Below are 16,123 nucleotides of genomic sequence, written 5' to 3'. Positions count from 1 at the left end.
ATTTTCCTATCAGTACCGTCCATAAATTATTGTAGTGTTTATAAACAAAGATTTTGCACTCGATCTTTTCAATTCAATTTTATGGAAAAACGAGCAGAAATGCATATGATTTTGTTTGGACCACTTGATAGATATAAACCTATGAATTCAGGAAAGGTATCACTGTAATTGATTGAAATTTTCCTTTAGACCAAATTTTGGAGACTTTTGTGACATGTTCACCCCCCTTTTTTGCTATATTTTGTATCTAAGAAATGCAGATTGTTGCCATGGTTACACCCAAAAGGGATTATATTTCACCCTTATGACCATAAGAAATCAAATCTATGGAAGATTCTCTTTCTAAAAGTATATGCATGCATAACACACATATAAAGCCTTCTTTGTTAGACAGGAGGGGAAAGAGGGTGTTTAAAAATTATGAGTGTCAATTTTAAGTTTTTTTCATAACTGTGTATTGCTACCTAAAACAGGATTTCAAAATGAAGACGTAGGTTTTTCCGAATACGTACCGCTATGGGTTCGTTAATTCCATTCAGAATTAGAAAAATATGATGGTTAAATGAACACATATGTTAAATCCTACTTAAAAAAACGAAATTACCAGACATTCTTAATATGTTTAGAGTTACAAGACGTATTTAAAAATGGCGTTTTATCGTTCATTTGGTCGATATTTCATTAGCACAAATTCAAGATTTTATATTGCACCAATATTTAAATTTCCTGGTCTTCATCTTGTATTGTCGCACAGCCAGCTTCGGTGCTTGTACTTTTCAGTTTGCTTTGTAGTGGTTATTGAAGCATGGATACACATTCCCTCTTTGTAAATTTTGCTCATCGACTTAACTTAATCTGAAGAAATATGATATTATGGCGAGTGTTGTTTGCTTGCAGTCATTAAAATTTGTCGCTAATGCTTTTGGGGTCGATATCATAAATGTGCCCAAACTCTTTAATCAAAATTGCCCACTTCAATGTTTCTTGTTTAGTGCTATGAATTTGACAAAACCGCTGAACACATTGCGTTAGTGAACATTATTTACCAGTTTGTTACTATTAAAATAAATAAATGATCTTGTAGATGTGCAAATTGTACGTATAAATAAATTTGCACTACTAATATTGAATAAAGGCAACAATAGTATACCGCTGTTCGACGCATTTAATACTTTGAATATGAATTTTAGCACAAATGTTTGATAGCAGTCTAATCAAAGGTATATAGCAAAAATGACTATAATGCATAATAAACTATATGATTCAGTAAGTCCGATAAACTGATTCAGACAATTTGAGGTGCAGATTTTACAGTGACTTCTTAACTATCTTCAATTTTTGCTAAATTCTTTACAGCATTGCCATATTTTGTCTTCCGTTTACACACACACACACACATTGTAATTGTAAGGCGTATATTGCATGTTGTCTTCAAAATTACGTCTAGTTATTTTGGTTTGTGTTTTTGTAAGTTTTTTGAAATATTCCTTGTTTTTAGATTACTACAGACAACGAAAATATATCATGTGTGAGATAGTTTCTGAATTAAGCCACGGACCTTTAAGTGCTAGCAATAAATGTTGATTCTTTACTGTCATGAATTTATAGTGTAATTAAGTGTTCCTGTAACTGAATATTTTCATGAAGCTAATTTGAACTAAACATAGGTTTGTTCCCTGTCAAATAAGGAATCGCATCAAGTTTGTTTATTGTTTATTTGTGTAACCTCAATGTATTTTCTGTTTTATTGAATTTAGTCAATTCAGTACTCTTTAATACTACAGTGTTCTCTAGATGATCACTACTACTTGAGCCTGTAACGTCAAAGTTCTATATCATAACTCATATTTGGTTTATTGCATAATTATTTTAACAAAAACTATATGCAAACTCAACACTTATTTTAAATTGTCTTCATCAGTTTCTTCTCTGCCATTCATCCAATGCTATTCCGTTCATCATACTAATGTTTCTTTTTTGTTCAATCTTGTGCATTATTATTTGTTTCATATTAGATAAATGGATCCAATATGAATTGGGAAGTAACTTCAAAATGTTGATCGGTCACCAGCACTGAATTGGATATGATGATAGAGCCCCAACGTTAGTTTTCAGTAGGTTGTGTTTGAATTTTTTATTACACATGTATTCACCTACTTTTTTATACTTTCCAAAATCAGTTTAAATGTTTCTTTGTACGATTCTCGAATTGTTTTTTCGTTTTTATAATTATAGTAATCCAAATCGATTTCCGAGTAAATAAAATTTGAATAAGCGCACACAGTTTTGATTGATGGATATTTAGTGATTTTCTTTGGCAACATAAGTACAGAGTTTATCTCTTTTTCATTCAGTCCATACATAGCAACTTCAGAAGGAAAATATATTCCTGAAACATAAAGAAATAAAAATTTACATTGTTTGATAACTTCTCGTAATGGAATCTTTTCCGTCGATGGAAATACATCCTTGAACGACTCAATAGTAACATCGTTGTGACCGAACTGCTTTGCAATAAATTTTAGGTGATCCTTATAGATGGCAAAATTGTAGTAGTCCTCGTCATTGTGTAGAATAATGATATCTGAAAAAAAAATCAAACTATAATTGCATACAATTTTTGTTTCAAACCTTATTTTCTAAAATAACCTTAATGTGTAATTTGTAACTTTATTATTAAAATATTGACCATGTGATTTTAGCCTACAAGTATAATTTATCTTAAAAATCAAGAAACAGGTCAAGTAGCAGAGAAAACAATCGAATCCATTTGTATTAAACATAAACACATGTATGTTAATCACTCTATGAAATTGAAAATGGTTTTTTTAACATATGAGCAATTATTTTTCTTTTACTAGAAATGTGCGTCTACACGTTTTGTTTTTTGTGTTTTTATAAGGTGTCCGTTGTATTGAAATTCGTGAACAAATTGTTTTTTGCAATAAAGAAATTTTAAATGTAAAATATTCATAGGGTCATGGAGGTTTCAAAGTATTACGTTCCTTGCAAATGTGCAGAATAAGTATAAGATTACACATTCAATCATATTTCAAAAAATTCAAAAAGATGTACGATGTTGTTACACAAAAAATCACCTTATTATGTTTCTCTCCAAAAGAATATTTAATGAAGTTGACTGAGAAAATACTGTGATTTAATTTTTTCAACAGTACAACTATAGGGTAAATAAAATACCTCTTATTATACCTGTTATTTACTCTTTTTTGTTAGAAAGTTATTCATGGCGTTGTCAGTTTATTATCGATTTATGAGTTTGACTGTCCCTTTGGTATCTTTCGTCCCTCTTTTATTCGTTTGAAATGAATCTGCGTTTCTTTTATTTATTTTTAAAACCATTGATACAATACAAAAGTGATGACCGGTTTTTGGTCAGGGGACATACTGACAACGCCATAGTAATGAAATAAAACCGACTAACAGACACGCAGGTCCACAAAACACTAAATTTAACATAAAAGACAACTGAGCAGCACGAACCCCATCATACACAAAATAACGGGGATGACCTTAATCAATGAACACATAAACAAATGAATAAACAAATAAACAAAAGTTTTAAATTTGAAAAACTGAGCGCATGGTGTAGTTGCATTTAAATATGTTTTGATTTGAAAATAAACTCATTGACTTAGGCCGGGACACAAAGCTAAGGGGCAAATGAAAAAGACGGGCATCGGGCTGCACTAAAAAAATTAAAGGCATGTATAATCCATAAAGCACTTCCAAGAAAACTACAGGTTAAAGAATTATTCCCTATAAAAAGATACTGGAGATACTGGATATTATGTGTAATTTATTAGGTTAGCAGACCACACTGTTATTTATTTGTTGTAAGTCGCTTTCGGTGACTAAATGAACAATATAAACGTTGACTGTATTTTGCCTATATCTGTAGTCACTTTTCTAACATATTGTGCGTAGAATATTTCGAGAACTGACCAAATAAAGAACCATTTGTGTTAATTTCTTTCATGTGAGTTGCTAGATTTAATATACGATATGATTGTACGTGGATGTACTCTTTATGCTCGACCTTATTTATACTTGATGAGTTTCCGGGGTTAATAAAAAAGTTCTAGTTATTGACTGCATGTGAATATTCCCATGCATCTTTAGCTGTTTCAGTGAGGCTGTTCATTTCGTTGACTCCTGTAGATAGTATTTTACCTGATAAAATTAACTGTTTTCCTCTGTTTACAAAATCGATTTTAGGTAGAACTGTGTCTCTTTTTTCATGTTCCCTTTGACAAAGTAGTTCTGAAACATAAATTACTGAAGACATTAAAAAAGCCTTTCTTGAGCAAAAATTACAACTCTTGCATTGCATGGCAAACGTTAAATTTTGTTCAAATATGTTCACAACTAGATTAATTTTATTTCATTTGAATTTACAATGTACAGTTTATATATGTTTTTGTGTGTTTCATTCGTATTCAATTATATGATGTTTTTTGTTTCTTTGTGTTCACTTATATGTTTTTACCGATAAACATGAAGGTTATTCATGCTTATTGCTAAGCGTGTCTTGGCGCGAACAGCTGATATCATGATCCTTTCTCATCTACAACGTTTGATTAAATGTTAAATTCCAAACATTTTATCCTTGAACATTATTTGTACAAAAAACACATTCATTCCAATATGGAAGATTCCTTTTGTTATTCCTAAACGTTTATTATGAATATTTTCTCCGAAAAAAACGTCAATATAATTATGTCTGAAGATAGACAGATTTCTATTTGCTATAAATCCTTTTCATTTTGTTTAAATGGAATTCCTGTATGAGGTATTGTCGTAAAAACAAACAACATTATTTGATTTTGCTATTTGACAATGATCTTTATCATATCTCCGGTAAAAATGGTACGTACCTAGCCGACAGAATGCAACACTAATAATTACCATCAGATCAAACATTATAGTTACAATAATTAGAAACACTGCCATCCCATAAAATAATATTCCTTCTGAAAACAATGTTAAATATACAATGTATTATGTTGCATTCCAACTGCTCTCTGTATCATACATTTGTATCATACTTGCTTAGAAGAATGGAAGAGGCCGAATGCACTAAATATGTGGTTTTGGTTATTTGTTTCATTGCAAAGCATATTTCAGATAATTTACAATATTACCATAAGATAAAAGTCTAAACAAAGAATAAATAAATAGCTAACAAAAATATTTACGACTAAAATTCAGTATACTTATAATCAATCAATTTTTTTTTTTAAATCGACTCTTAAAACATATGATGTACTATGAGCACAAGGGTTTTTAACCCATGCCATTACCCCGGAGATTGTGGATAAATTATCCTTGTTGCATGACAAATATGTCGTTGTTCCAGCTGATAAATACTTTATTTGCACGTAAACAACAAATATTTGTAATGTTTCACAAAGGATCTTGAAATAAACAGCATAACTGGTAATCCTACATATTCTTCACAAAGGATGATTTTATACAAAATCACAAATCTGTCTTCCTTTTGATATTTATAGGAATCAAAGGTACCAGGATCATAACTTAGTATGCCAGACGTGCGTTTCGTCTAAATAAGACTCATCAGGGGCTCTCATATCAAAATAGTTATAAAGCCAAACCTATACAAAGTTGAAGAGCATTGAGGATCCAAAATTTCAAAAACGTTGCGCCAAATACGGCTAAGGTAATCTATTCCTGGGTTAAGAAAGTCCTTAGTTTTTCGAAAAATTCAAAGTTTTGTAAACAGGTAATTTATGAAAATGACCATGTTATTGATATTCATGTCAACACCGAAGTGTTGACTACTGGGAGCTTGTTATACTCTCGAGGACGAAACATCCACCAGCAGTGGCATCGACCCAGTGGTGTAAATAGTTACCAAAGGTGCCAGGGTTATAATTTAGTACGCCAGACGCACGGTCCGTCTTAAGACTATTCAGTGGCGCTCAAAGGCAACAGTAGTATGTTTAAAAGTCATATATCGATTGAGGGGAAAAAACAAGGGAAGCACATTAACTATAAAAAGAAATAACGTAACAACAGAAACACTTTAAAGCAACATGTTATCGCTAGCTAGCCAAACGCTTATATGGCAATGTTAAAAAGATATCGCATAAATGGCAACACTATGTGACAGAAAAAAACAGCACACGCAAACGCAAAATTCCTCAGCACAGAGAAACATACAAATAAATAAGATAATAGTAGTTACATCATGTTCACAACGGAATAACAACGTAGATCTTCCAAAAATGACAACACATTACATCAGAAATAGTGACGTATTTTTGTTACGAATAAATAATCTTGATATTCAAATAATTATTTTTACAATACTAGTCCAAACCATTATCATGATTATGACGGTATTGAAAGGCTAGCTTAAGTAAATGCTATGATGACATCATGATTATTTGAACTAACACAATACTTGATCCATTGAAAATGAAATATAACATTGAGGCGCAAATGAAAGATTGGATTGTGAAAAAATTGGAGCAAATGCAATGAGCCTGTTAAGGGCTGAGCCAAATCATTTTTTAATGACAATGGTTATATAATAATGAATCTTGGCAAAGTATTGTTTCTATATTGGTTGAAAATATAACCAAAATAGAAAAAAAAATGTTGGATGTGGTGTACCTGATTTTATATGTATTGTGTTTGTAAACCTGGAGATCTGTTTTGTTGAATTATGTTCTTCTTTAATGTCCATTCTCTTATGTCTGTAAAACAGTGTAGTATTCTGTTATGGATATTCTCCTTATATAATAAAAATTTCTATTTCTGTTTACAAATTAACGCAGTGCATAAACGTGCAATTAGTTCTCAAATTAATTATGAACAAGCTTATACCAGCGTCACACATCAGCGTATATCTCCGACGTACGCCGGGCGTGGTAAAAAATCATGTACGCTGCTAATACGCTAGTAATTTTGGATGCATTCAACCTGTCAATCATATCTGTATCGTGTGTACAACGAGCTTTAAGCGTGCAGAAGCGTACAAAAGCGTTTATCGGGCGTTCAAGTAAAGTATGTTGGCGTAAGTCTGGCGTTTGTCTAACGTAGATGGAATGCACGCTACGAAGGAACAAAAATGTTCTAAACGCATATGAGACGCGTCCCGGTCGTATCTCGGACGATAATCCGTGCTTTCGGCGTCTCTGGGACGTTTTATTTAGGGTGTTTGTTACAAACATACACCCATATGTTTTGGTTAAGGTCGAACGATCTTGAAACGTATACAACGTGCTCTAAACGTGTCTCAAAATTATCTATAGCGTTTTCAACGCGCTTGTAGCGTGTGTATTACGTGTGTGTAGCGTACAGGTATACGCTAAACAAACGCTTGAGCTGGATGAAATTTTTTATGCTGCATATGAATATCCTGGAGTTGCAGCGTTCACCAAACGTATACTTGAAACTTATACAACATATTATAATAAAAGTCCCTGAATTCAATTTAAAAGCAATTGATAGAATGATATGCGTCTTTGCGTATAATGAGCAATTGCTGGCAATAAAGATATGAAATGAAGTTATACTAATGATGTAGCGGGAAAATACTAAAAAAAAAACAAAGCAAAAAACGATCTATGATTTCACTATGATCATAAAAGGAACAAACTAGTTTCGATAGATTTAAATTTTAACCATTGAATGTAAAACGACAGAAATATCTACTTCGAAAGTCATGAACACAACAGACTTCAAATGTATTATACAAAGCATCAACGTATGAGGAAACAATTACATTATCACACATACATATAAACAGGTGATTGCATATGAGACAAGTATTCACAAGAGACCAAACGACACAGAAATTAACAGCTATATGTCACTGTACGCCCTTAAACAAGGAGCAAAGATATACCGCATAGTCAGCTATAAAAGGCCTCAAAATGACAAATGTAATACAATCCAAAAAAGAAAACGAACGCCTTTATTTATGTACACAATAATGAACGAAAAACAAATATGTACCACAGCAACAAACTGAATTATAGGCTCCTCACTTGGGACAGGCCCATAGAATGTTGCTTGTTAAAAATGTTAGTGAGCGCCCCCCCCCCCCCCCTTTACATGAATGTTTTATCAAAGTTTGCAATGTAAGAACAACACAAACAACATGTTACATAATACAACTTACCCTGTCGTGGAAACTCTATATGTTTCTATCATTTCCCGTCTAGCACAATCATTATCTAGAAATTATATATGATACAGAAACAAATGAAGTGAAGAAACTAGATTTAACCGCAATCAAATTTCTAATATGGCAACATAATTGTATTGGAAGTTCTTACAAATCTGTGTTTAATTTATTGACCATTGGGTTGCTCTCTGTATAGATTATGGAAACATTACGTCTAATTGTCTCCTTTTAATAGCTGAACACACCTATATAACCCTTCTCTATATAAGGGGCTTTATTGAAGGTCACATGAATACGGATCCGCGTGGTCGAATCATTCACTTGCAAGTGAATGATTCATTATCGATGTTTCTTGTCTTATTTTGACAAAATTGGACCAAATTGGCTGCTAAGAGCGAATATTATTTTATTGTTTACCTTTCATAAATTATTGAACGATTAAAATATCATCTTTTATTTTGCGTATATCTCGAAGCTAATGCTCTTTTAAAAAATACATGTATCTGGTATACTGAAAAACCATTTTTTTTAGGAATCGAATTTAATGGAGTAGGTCCGATTTTGGCCTCAAATTTCAAGATCCTCTGATTTCGGATACTTTTTAAACTAAAGTGTCTACTTAAGTCTATTCAATTAGTTTATGTCATAGATTTAAACTGATTTAGGCATTAAAGACGCTAACGATCAAGCTTAAATCTGAAAAATCTATCAATTAAATAATATATACGTCACTTTTCAGATTTTTTTTTTACGGAAACCGTATACAATTTAACTTCAATGCTAAATTCAATTTCTGTAATCTAGCATCCGATTCATGTGCGTTGTGCTGTCAAAAACAGCTAATATTTATTTTAACTTACAAATAAATAGCTAAAAGTTTACATTTAAATAATTTTGTAGAACTGCTATATTTTTTGGCCAAAAACTGTACCTACTTAAAAACACACCAAACAAAACTTGATATCATGCATTACCAACCAATAAAAAAATCGTAATGACATAATGGTTGCAAGAAAATTATGTCATTCTACTCTAAAGTATGGAAGTAGTTTTTGAATATTACTTCCATGTTCAAAGAAAGCGAGCGAGCTCGAGACAGTTAAGTGTTTCCTAATTTTATAATTGTTGTAAAAGCAGGTAAGATTAAAAACTTTACACGTTTTAATCTTATTTCAACAAATTATCCTCATTTCACAAGTTTACTTTTATTCAGTATCTAAAAAAATTACAGATATTTCGTGCTTGAAAACTTTTAACTTTATTAGTTACTTGACAGCTTTACCTGCATTCTGTCTATGGAGATCCATGCATGTCTTTTGTAGACAACTACAGTCTTCTTCAGATGACACACAAAAACGTTTATTTTTCGGTGGGACTGCAAAAACATAACCACTTGCAGTATCACAATTACATCTTTTATCACTAGTACTTGTTCCATTATCATATTGAACTTGACCTTCCTCTGAACACAAAGATTTTAACATGCTGCACTGATGATCTTCATTGGACCAGAATACAAATGATTGGTATCTGTCTATCGGACAAGGTTCATAATCGATATACCGCCTAAAACCTCGTCTTACTGGATAATTCCCTAAAGTAGAACATTTCATATCATCAAAGTCGATGTTAAAAATCAAAAACTGCTCTTTGTCTGCTTTCCCAAGGCATATAGGGGGTAACAAAGTGGAATCTAGGTAAACTTATGTGGAGTAGTGAAAAATCATAAAATATGTGGGTTTGGGCAAGGATCAACCCCGGTTTTGGTTGCAGTAATCCTGCTGAGTTACTTTTTACGAAGATTACTTTCGTGTGTTCAACATTTAACCTTTATATAGATAAATTTATTATTATATTAAATCAAATACATAATCACGTTATTTTTAATGTACTTTGTTAATTCATAATTCTATGGCTATTCTGATAAATTTGTGTAAATATTCACTTAAAAAGTTAAAATGACTGGTAGCCCTTTTCTTCATCTACTGATGTGTTTTGCTTCAGGCATAACTTAATTGTGTTCATTAGGGACATTAATGACTGCACATAATTTATACATGCGTAACCAATCTCTAGCTAATGGGTTGAACTGAAGGTCACATGAATATGGAAGCAATGATGTGAATAATAATAGTTCATCAGCAATGTTTCTTTGCTTGTTTTGACAAAATGAACAAAATTGGCTGCTTAAAACGAATATTTTTTTCATCATTTCACTTTTTTTAATGATTGAACCAAACAAAATCATCTTCTATTTTTTTCATATTTCGAAGCTAGTGTCCCTTTAACGACACAAATCGACAAAAGTTCACCGAATCAAATTATACCACCTGAAACACAATATTCAAATTTTAAACTGATTGACCTTTCGATGAAGTAAAATCAGAGCACAGTAACCAGAATGATCAAAGTAAAAATCATAACAAAATTTGAAAAAAGGAAAATTATAATCTGTCTGCAGCGCACGCCGATTTTAATATATACCGTTAGAAAACCGGTTTAAATTCAAATGAAACAAGAATGTGTCCATAGAACACGGATGCCCCAATCGCACTGTCACTTTCTATGTTTAGTGGACAGTGAAATTTCAAAATTTGGCATTAAGATTAGAAAGGCCATATCATAAGAAACATGTGTACTAAGTTTTAAATTGATAGGACTTCAACTTTATCAAAAACTATCTTGACCCAAAACTTTTACCTCAATCGTGCCAGACGGACGAACGGACGCACAGACCAGATAATATAATGCCCATAATTGGGTCAAGTAAAGATTGATAAACGTTATTTGATTTCTTATGCTGTCAAATTCTTCATTCATGTTCGGGACAAGAACAAATTATCAATCAATGCAAAAGATAAATCCTACAATGCACATAAGAAATGAGTTAAATTATTGACTTGCAAGCATATTATACCTCATAGATGTTTATGGGTTTATTTTGACAAAATTGAACCATACTGACTGCTTAAATCGATACATTATTTCACAATTCCGGTTTTATAAATGCTCGATAAAACCAAAAATTATTTTGTGATGTTATAACTTCGTAGCTAATCCCCCTTTAAATTTCCTTTTTAGATTTTGACGTACACCCTTTTACTATTGATATTTAATTAGAATGCATAAATTTAATACCTTTAATCACCCATTCTCTATTTCGACATTCCGACTTGTATACTTCATCAGCAGCAGTTAATAAGCAATGGAACTGACTGGGATTCGGACATCGATTTGAAAGAAGCCTCTTTTCCGATCGTCCAGGACAACGAATTTCGTATACCAGTACTGCATCACTAATACTCAAAAGAAATAGTGCTGAAACAAAAATTAGTTTGATACAAGTCATGTCTAAAGTTACAAAAGTTACTGAAACAAGATCATAGCATTTTGTTTTTATTTCAAGTAGATAATATTATGTTGAATTAATTTTTAAGCACATGCTTATATATGAAAATACGATGTGATGTGATTGCCGATAAGATAACCTCCACCAGACACCAAATAACTAAGAGGGTTATCCCCAGACGGCTTACAACAATGAGCGAAACCTATACCGCATACCAAGCTAAACAAAAAGCCCCTAAAATTTTATAAATGTCTAACAATTCCAACGATAAAACTAACGGCTGCATTTATGTTAAAACCAATAAACGAAAAACCAAAATTTCTATGGGTTTGTTTATTTTATATTGGCTAGAGGTATAGGGGAGGGTTGAAATCTCACAAAACATGTTTAACACCGCCGCGTTTTAGTGCCTGTCCCTAATCAGGAACATTTTGCATTTGTTAGTCTTGTATCAGTTTTTAAAATTTTAGTTCAATTATGTTTTTTTGGAGTTGAGTACACGTGTGTCGTCCAAATCACTGAACTAGTACACATCTGGTTAAAGGGACCCCTCAAGCCGTCCTCTGGTGCGTGATTTTATCGCCATTTGACTCCCAATTGATGGCCTTCGGCTGTTTTCTGTCCTTTGATCGGGTTGTTGTCTCTTTGACACATTCGCCATTTCCATTCTCAATTTTATAATACATTTGTAATCATCAACAAATAACAACCAATGATTTACTGGCTGCAGCGTTTGGACAGTAGCATACCAAATGTGGTAGGATTTTTAACATTATTGCAGGCGCATCAGCCCTCCCCAACCTATGACAGAGGCCTAACAGCACAAAATAAAACAAACTATAGAAATCAGTTGACAAGGGCTTTACTCATCAGATCGATGCAATGCACAAAAACAACTTAAATATAAAATTTCAGTCCTGGTATCTATGATGAGTGTATTTACAACCACTGGGTCGATGGCACTGCCGGTGGAGTTTTAATTCCTCGAGGGTATCACCAGCCCAGTAGTGTGTTGACTTGATTTATCATTGATATGTTCATAATTACAAATTAACTGTTAACAAAACTTTGAATTTTTAAAATGCTAAGGCTTTTCTACCTCAGGAATAGATTACCTTAGCTGTATTTGGCAAAACTTTTAGGATTTTTTGCTCCTCAATTCTCTTCAACTTCGTAATTTTTAAATTTTTAAATTCTAGCGTCACTGATGAGTATCTTGTAGACGAAACGCGCGTCTGGCGTAAATATAAAATTTCATTCCTAGTATCTGTGATGAGTTTATTAACAAAAACACAAAAGTCACGAAGTTCAGACCTGAAATTTCATGCTGTTACTGAAAAGTAGCTTAAAGCCATTTTTTACATAACCATTCATGTATCTTCGACTTCAATATCAAAGTGTTTAAATTCAACTTCTCATAGATTTATAGGCGTAAGACGTCATTATAAAATAACATGACCTTGTGCCCTGACAAAGTAACAGTATCGACATATTGTACGACTGTGAATGTTTATATTTGAATAATAATGTTATTCATGTTAGTTTTAACTTTAAAAAAAATCAAAATTTATAACGATTGAAATTTAACTCAAAGATTTAATAAAAGAGATTCCCAACAAATCTCATGATCAGAGTACAAGGTTTCAGTTTAAGTGGAAATAAGTAGACCGGATACAATTATTGCAACCACCAATGCAAATTTTCTGATCCAAATGAAAAACATATTCCACAATTAGCCCAAACTTCCGTTATTCAATAATGGATGTAGTAAAAATAAGGTACACATTTTCTCTAAATTGTTTCGGGATAGCCGGTATTTAAGTTTACGCAGAAAATGTAAGTGTTTCTTTACATTTGTGATTATGTATTCGATATGATTGTTCTATTTTGCATCATTACTGAAATGAACTCTCAGGTTCTCACAAGATGTCCTTAAAGGGGTATTTTACCAATTAAGGAAAAGCTTAGGTCTGGAATTTCAATATTGGTGAAAATCTAAATACCAGGATTGAAAGACGTAAGCCATTTAGAAGACCAAACATTCAGCTCTTTCAGGTCTCGATTGATAACAGATTCAATCTGTTCTCCGTCGTTACAAGAATAACTGAATGAAGTGTCATCAGCAAAATAGCCGACACAGTGATGTAAGTTTATCAATGATATCATATATATATCTCCTTGTTCAATCCATTGGCCTCTTGACTTAACATATTGCCTTTTAACTATGTTTCGTCTCAAAATTCTAAGTTGACATTTTTTGGCTTCAATTTTATTAAGATTGTCCTCTGTGCTTAACTTTTTTTTCTTCTAGTTTTCCTATCTCATCAGTCAATTGAATTTCCCTTTATATCGTTTATTTAAGAAATTAGTCTCAAATCTCAGGGTGGGGAATGTCCAAAAAATAGTTGTTCATTAATTGCAAACTAACATGTAAAGCATCTCCTCTATACACGGGCATTTCATCTTGCTCAACTGTGTTAGTAATTTGTTGTTTAAAAAAACCAGCCTCATAAAGGGGAGAGTTAATAAACCTAAAGAGGCATCTGCCTTTATGAATTCCTTTAATTTTAAGTTAAAATCACTGACGAATGATTTCACTTGTAGCTATTACCAATGCTTTCTTCACAAATGTCATCTGTAAGGCTTACAGAAATCAAAAAGAAATCTAATATAGATTGCTTAAAAGGCGTTTTCCTTCTCAATATACATCCTTTAAGTTCAGGGTATATCTCTTTAAATGGGTCTGCAATATTATGATATTCTATTTTTTTTTAATTTTCTCTCTAGATCTTGGACTTTTTTAAATTTATATAGTGATTGGTATCAGATTTGAAATTTTTAATAAATTTAAAAGTCCCCACAAATAATACAAAGCTGATTTTCAAAGAGAGCTAGAATTTCTGTTACATTGTCATAAAAGCAGGGAGTGTCAACATTTGACCAATACCCATGAATCAGTGTAAATCTCTTGCCTTCAATATTAAGATCCAATACCACCAGATTGCAATCCCCAGGTTTTATAATGTATTTTATAGTCAAAACATTTTTAAACAGGAGAGCAACTCGTCGTTTATTAAATGCAAATGCATTAAAAACACAATGGTATTATATTATCAAATCTTCATCTTGTTCTTCAAAGTGTTATCCTGTGTATCCTGGATACAATATATGTTTTAATCTTTTAAATGAAGATAATAAAAACATCTCCCCTTTTTTTCCTCATGTGAAGTCCTTGACAATTAAATGATATTATTTTTATGTTTTTCCCTCCATCATGATATTTGCTCTTCAAATGTGATTATGATATTTGCAAAAAAGAAAAACATAATTCATGCGAGACTGCTTTCATATTTTTTACTTCTTGAAATGATATTGCATATATGTGACAAATACCTTAAATCCATATTTTATAATAAATGCAAACTAATACATAGAATAAATAAAAAAATAAAAAATTGCAACATCTAAAACATATTATTTGACACCAAGATAATGCTCATCTTAATAAAAATTTACTTTTGTGTTCAAGGGAAGATAACTCATTTGTTTAACATAAAATTTAGGCCAGACTTAGTTTTGTAATGATATGCATAATATTTATGGTATAAAGATTTACACAACGGTACTAATATAAGATGGTATTATACGAGGATTCGTTATTTAATCGTGAGTGTTAGGTCTATTGATACGCATAATTTTGAGAATTTTGAGATTTCTAAAGGTGTCACGATTACGGGGTCTAGAACAGCATAACAATAGGCTGATTTTCACAATGAGTGATTGATGATTGCTTAACGTCTAATGTAAAATATATAATGCATGCTCAGGACTAGAAGAACTTCACATTGAATACAAGAGGTAGGTCTGTAATAGAGGCCGTCTGAGATAAAAATCGCGACAACTTGGACCTCCATTGAAAAAATAGAGAATATTGGACAGTGACAGACATTTCCCTTGCAACAGACCACCATTGGACCCCTCAAAGAGTTTTTGCGAAGTCTCTTAACGTAAAAAGATCTTTCTATTTTCTAAGCGCCTTTGACGAAAGCTTAAATTCACTTATTATAATGTAATCTTTGCAGTCTTTAAAAATGCTATTAAGTACGGTCTTTAAAACAGATCTACCTAAGGTTTTCTAAAAACTTCTTTATGGTAAACTTAGTAAATTAATTACTCACGTATTAAGCCACGTTCCTTTATCAACATTTTTGTAATGCAAATTCCTTCAATAAAGATACAACAAAATTCACAATAGTTGTTTGTTTTCTTGTCTTTTAATCTTACTGCGTCGAATTCCATTGTTTGTTTTTATTACTGTATATCAAAGGACTTAGAATGCTTGCTATTTAAATTTGAATGGATATAATTGGTAATCAAAGTATATGTGATAACGCTTCATTTACCTTTTTGAAAAGTATAATAGAACACATAATTGTTTTGTTAAAGGGGCACTAGCTGTCAAATTCATGGTCACCGATTTGACTCAAGTTCTCATATTTGATTTATAACAAGGTAAAACATTTATCCAAACTATCAAAAGTCTAGAATAAACAGTTTACAAAGCATGGGGTAGATAATATATAGGTTTGTTTCGTGTG

At 31.9% G+C, this 16,123-nt stretch overlaps 1 protein-coding gene across 2 annotated transcripts; it reads right to left on the bottom strand.

Annotated features, from left to right (window-relative positions):
* Nucleotides 1-1,835: 1,835 nt before the first annotated feature.
* LOC143067793 (uncharacterized) lies at nucleotides 1,836-15,827 on the bottom strand. Of its 2 annotated transcripts, XM_076241329.1 has the most exons (8): nucleotides 15,704-15,827; nucleotides 11,315-11,494; nucleotides 9,459-9,770; nucleotides 8,171-8,225; nucleotides 6,658-6,740; nucleotides 4,896-4,991; nucleotides 4,192-4,281; nucleotides 1,836-2,584 (listed from the first exon to the last, which is right to left on the bottom strand). In XM_076241329.1, the coding sequence occupies exons 1-8, from the start codon at nucleotides 15,822-15,824 to the stop codon at nucleotides 2,154-2,156; spliced, it is 1,368 nt and encodes a 455-aa protein (XP_076097444.1). In that variant the 5' UTR covers nucleotides 15,825-15,827; the 3' UTR covers nucleotides 1,836-2,153. The 2 variants fall into 2 exon arrangements, with proteins under 2 accessions (XP_076097444.1, XP_076097445.1); XM_076241330.1 differs by lacking the exon at nucleotides 4,896-4,991.
* Nucleotides 15,828-16,123: the final 296 nt, after the last annotated feature.

The sequence above is a fragment of the Mytilus galloprovincialis genome, chromosome 3, assembly GCF_965363235.1.
Source record: "Mytilus galloprovincialis chromosome 3, xbMytGall1.hap1.1, whole genome shotgun sequence".
NCBI classification, from domain to species: domain Eukaryota; kingdom Metazoa; phylum Mollusca; class Bivalvia; order Mytilida; family Mytilidae; genus Mytilus; species Mytilus galloprovincialis.
This window is presented reverse-complemented; position numbering and strand designations above follow the sequence as displayed.

Excerpts from the sequence above, each read along its gene's own strand:
- LOC143067793 (XM_076241329.1), bottom strand. The coding sequence starts at position 15,824 with ATGGAATTCGACGCAGTAAGATTAAAAGACAAGAAAACAAACAACTAT. Across the intron at positions 6,741-8,170 it reads TATAGAGTTTCCACGACAGG|ACATAAGAGAATGGACATTA; the intron begins GTAAGTTGTATT and ends ACTGTTTTACAG. Across the intron at positions 4,992-6,657 it reads CACAATACATATAAAATCAG|AAGGAATATTATTTTATGGG; the intron begins GTACACCACATC and ends CATTGTTTTCAG.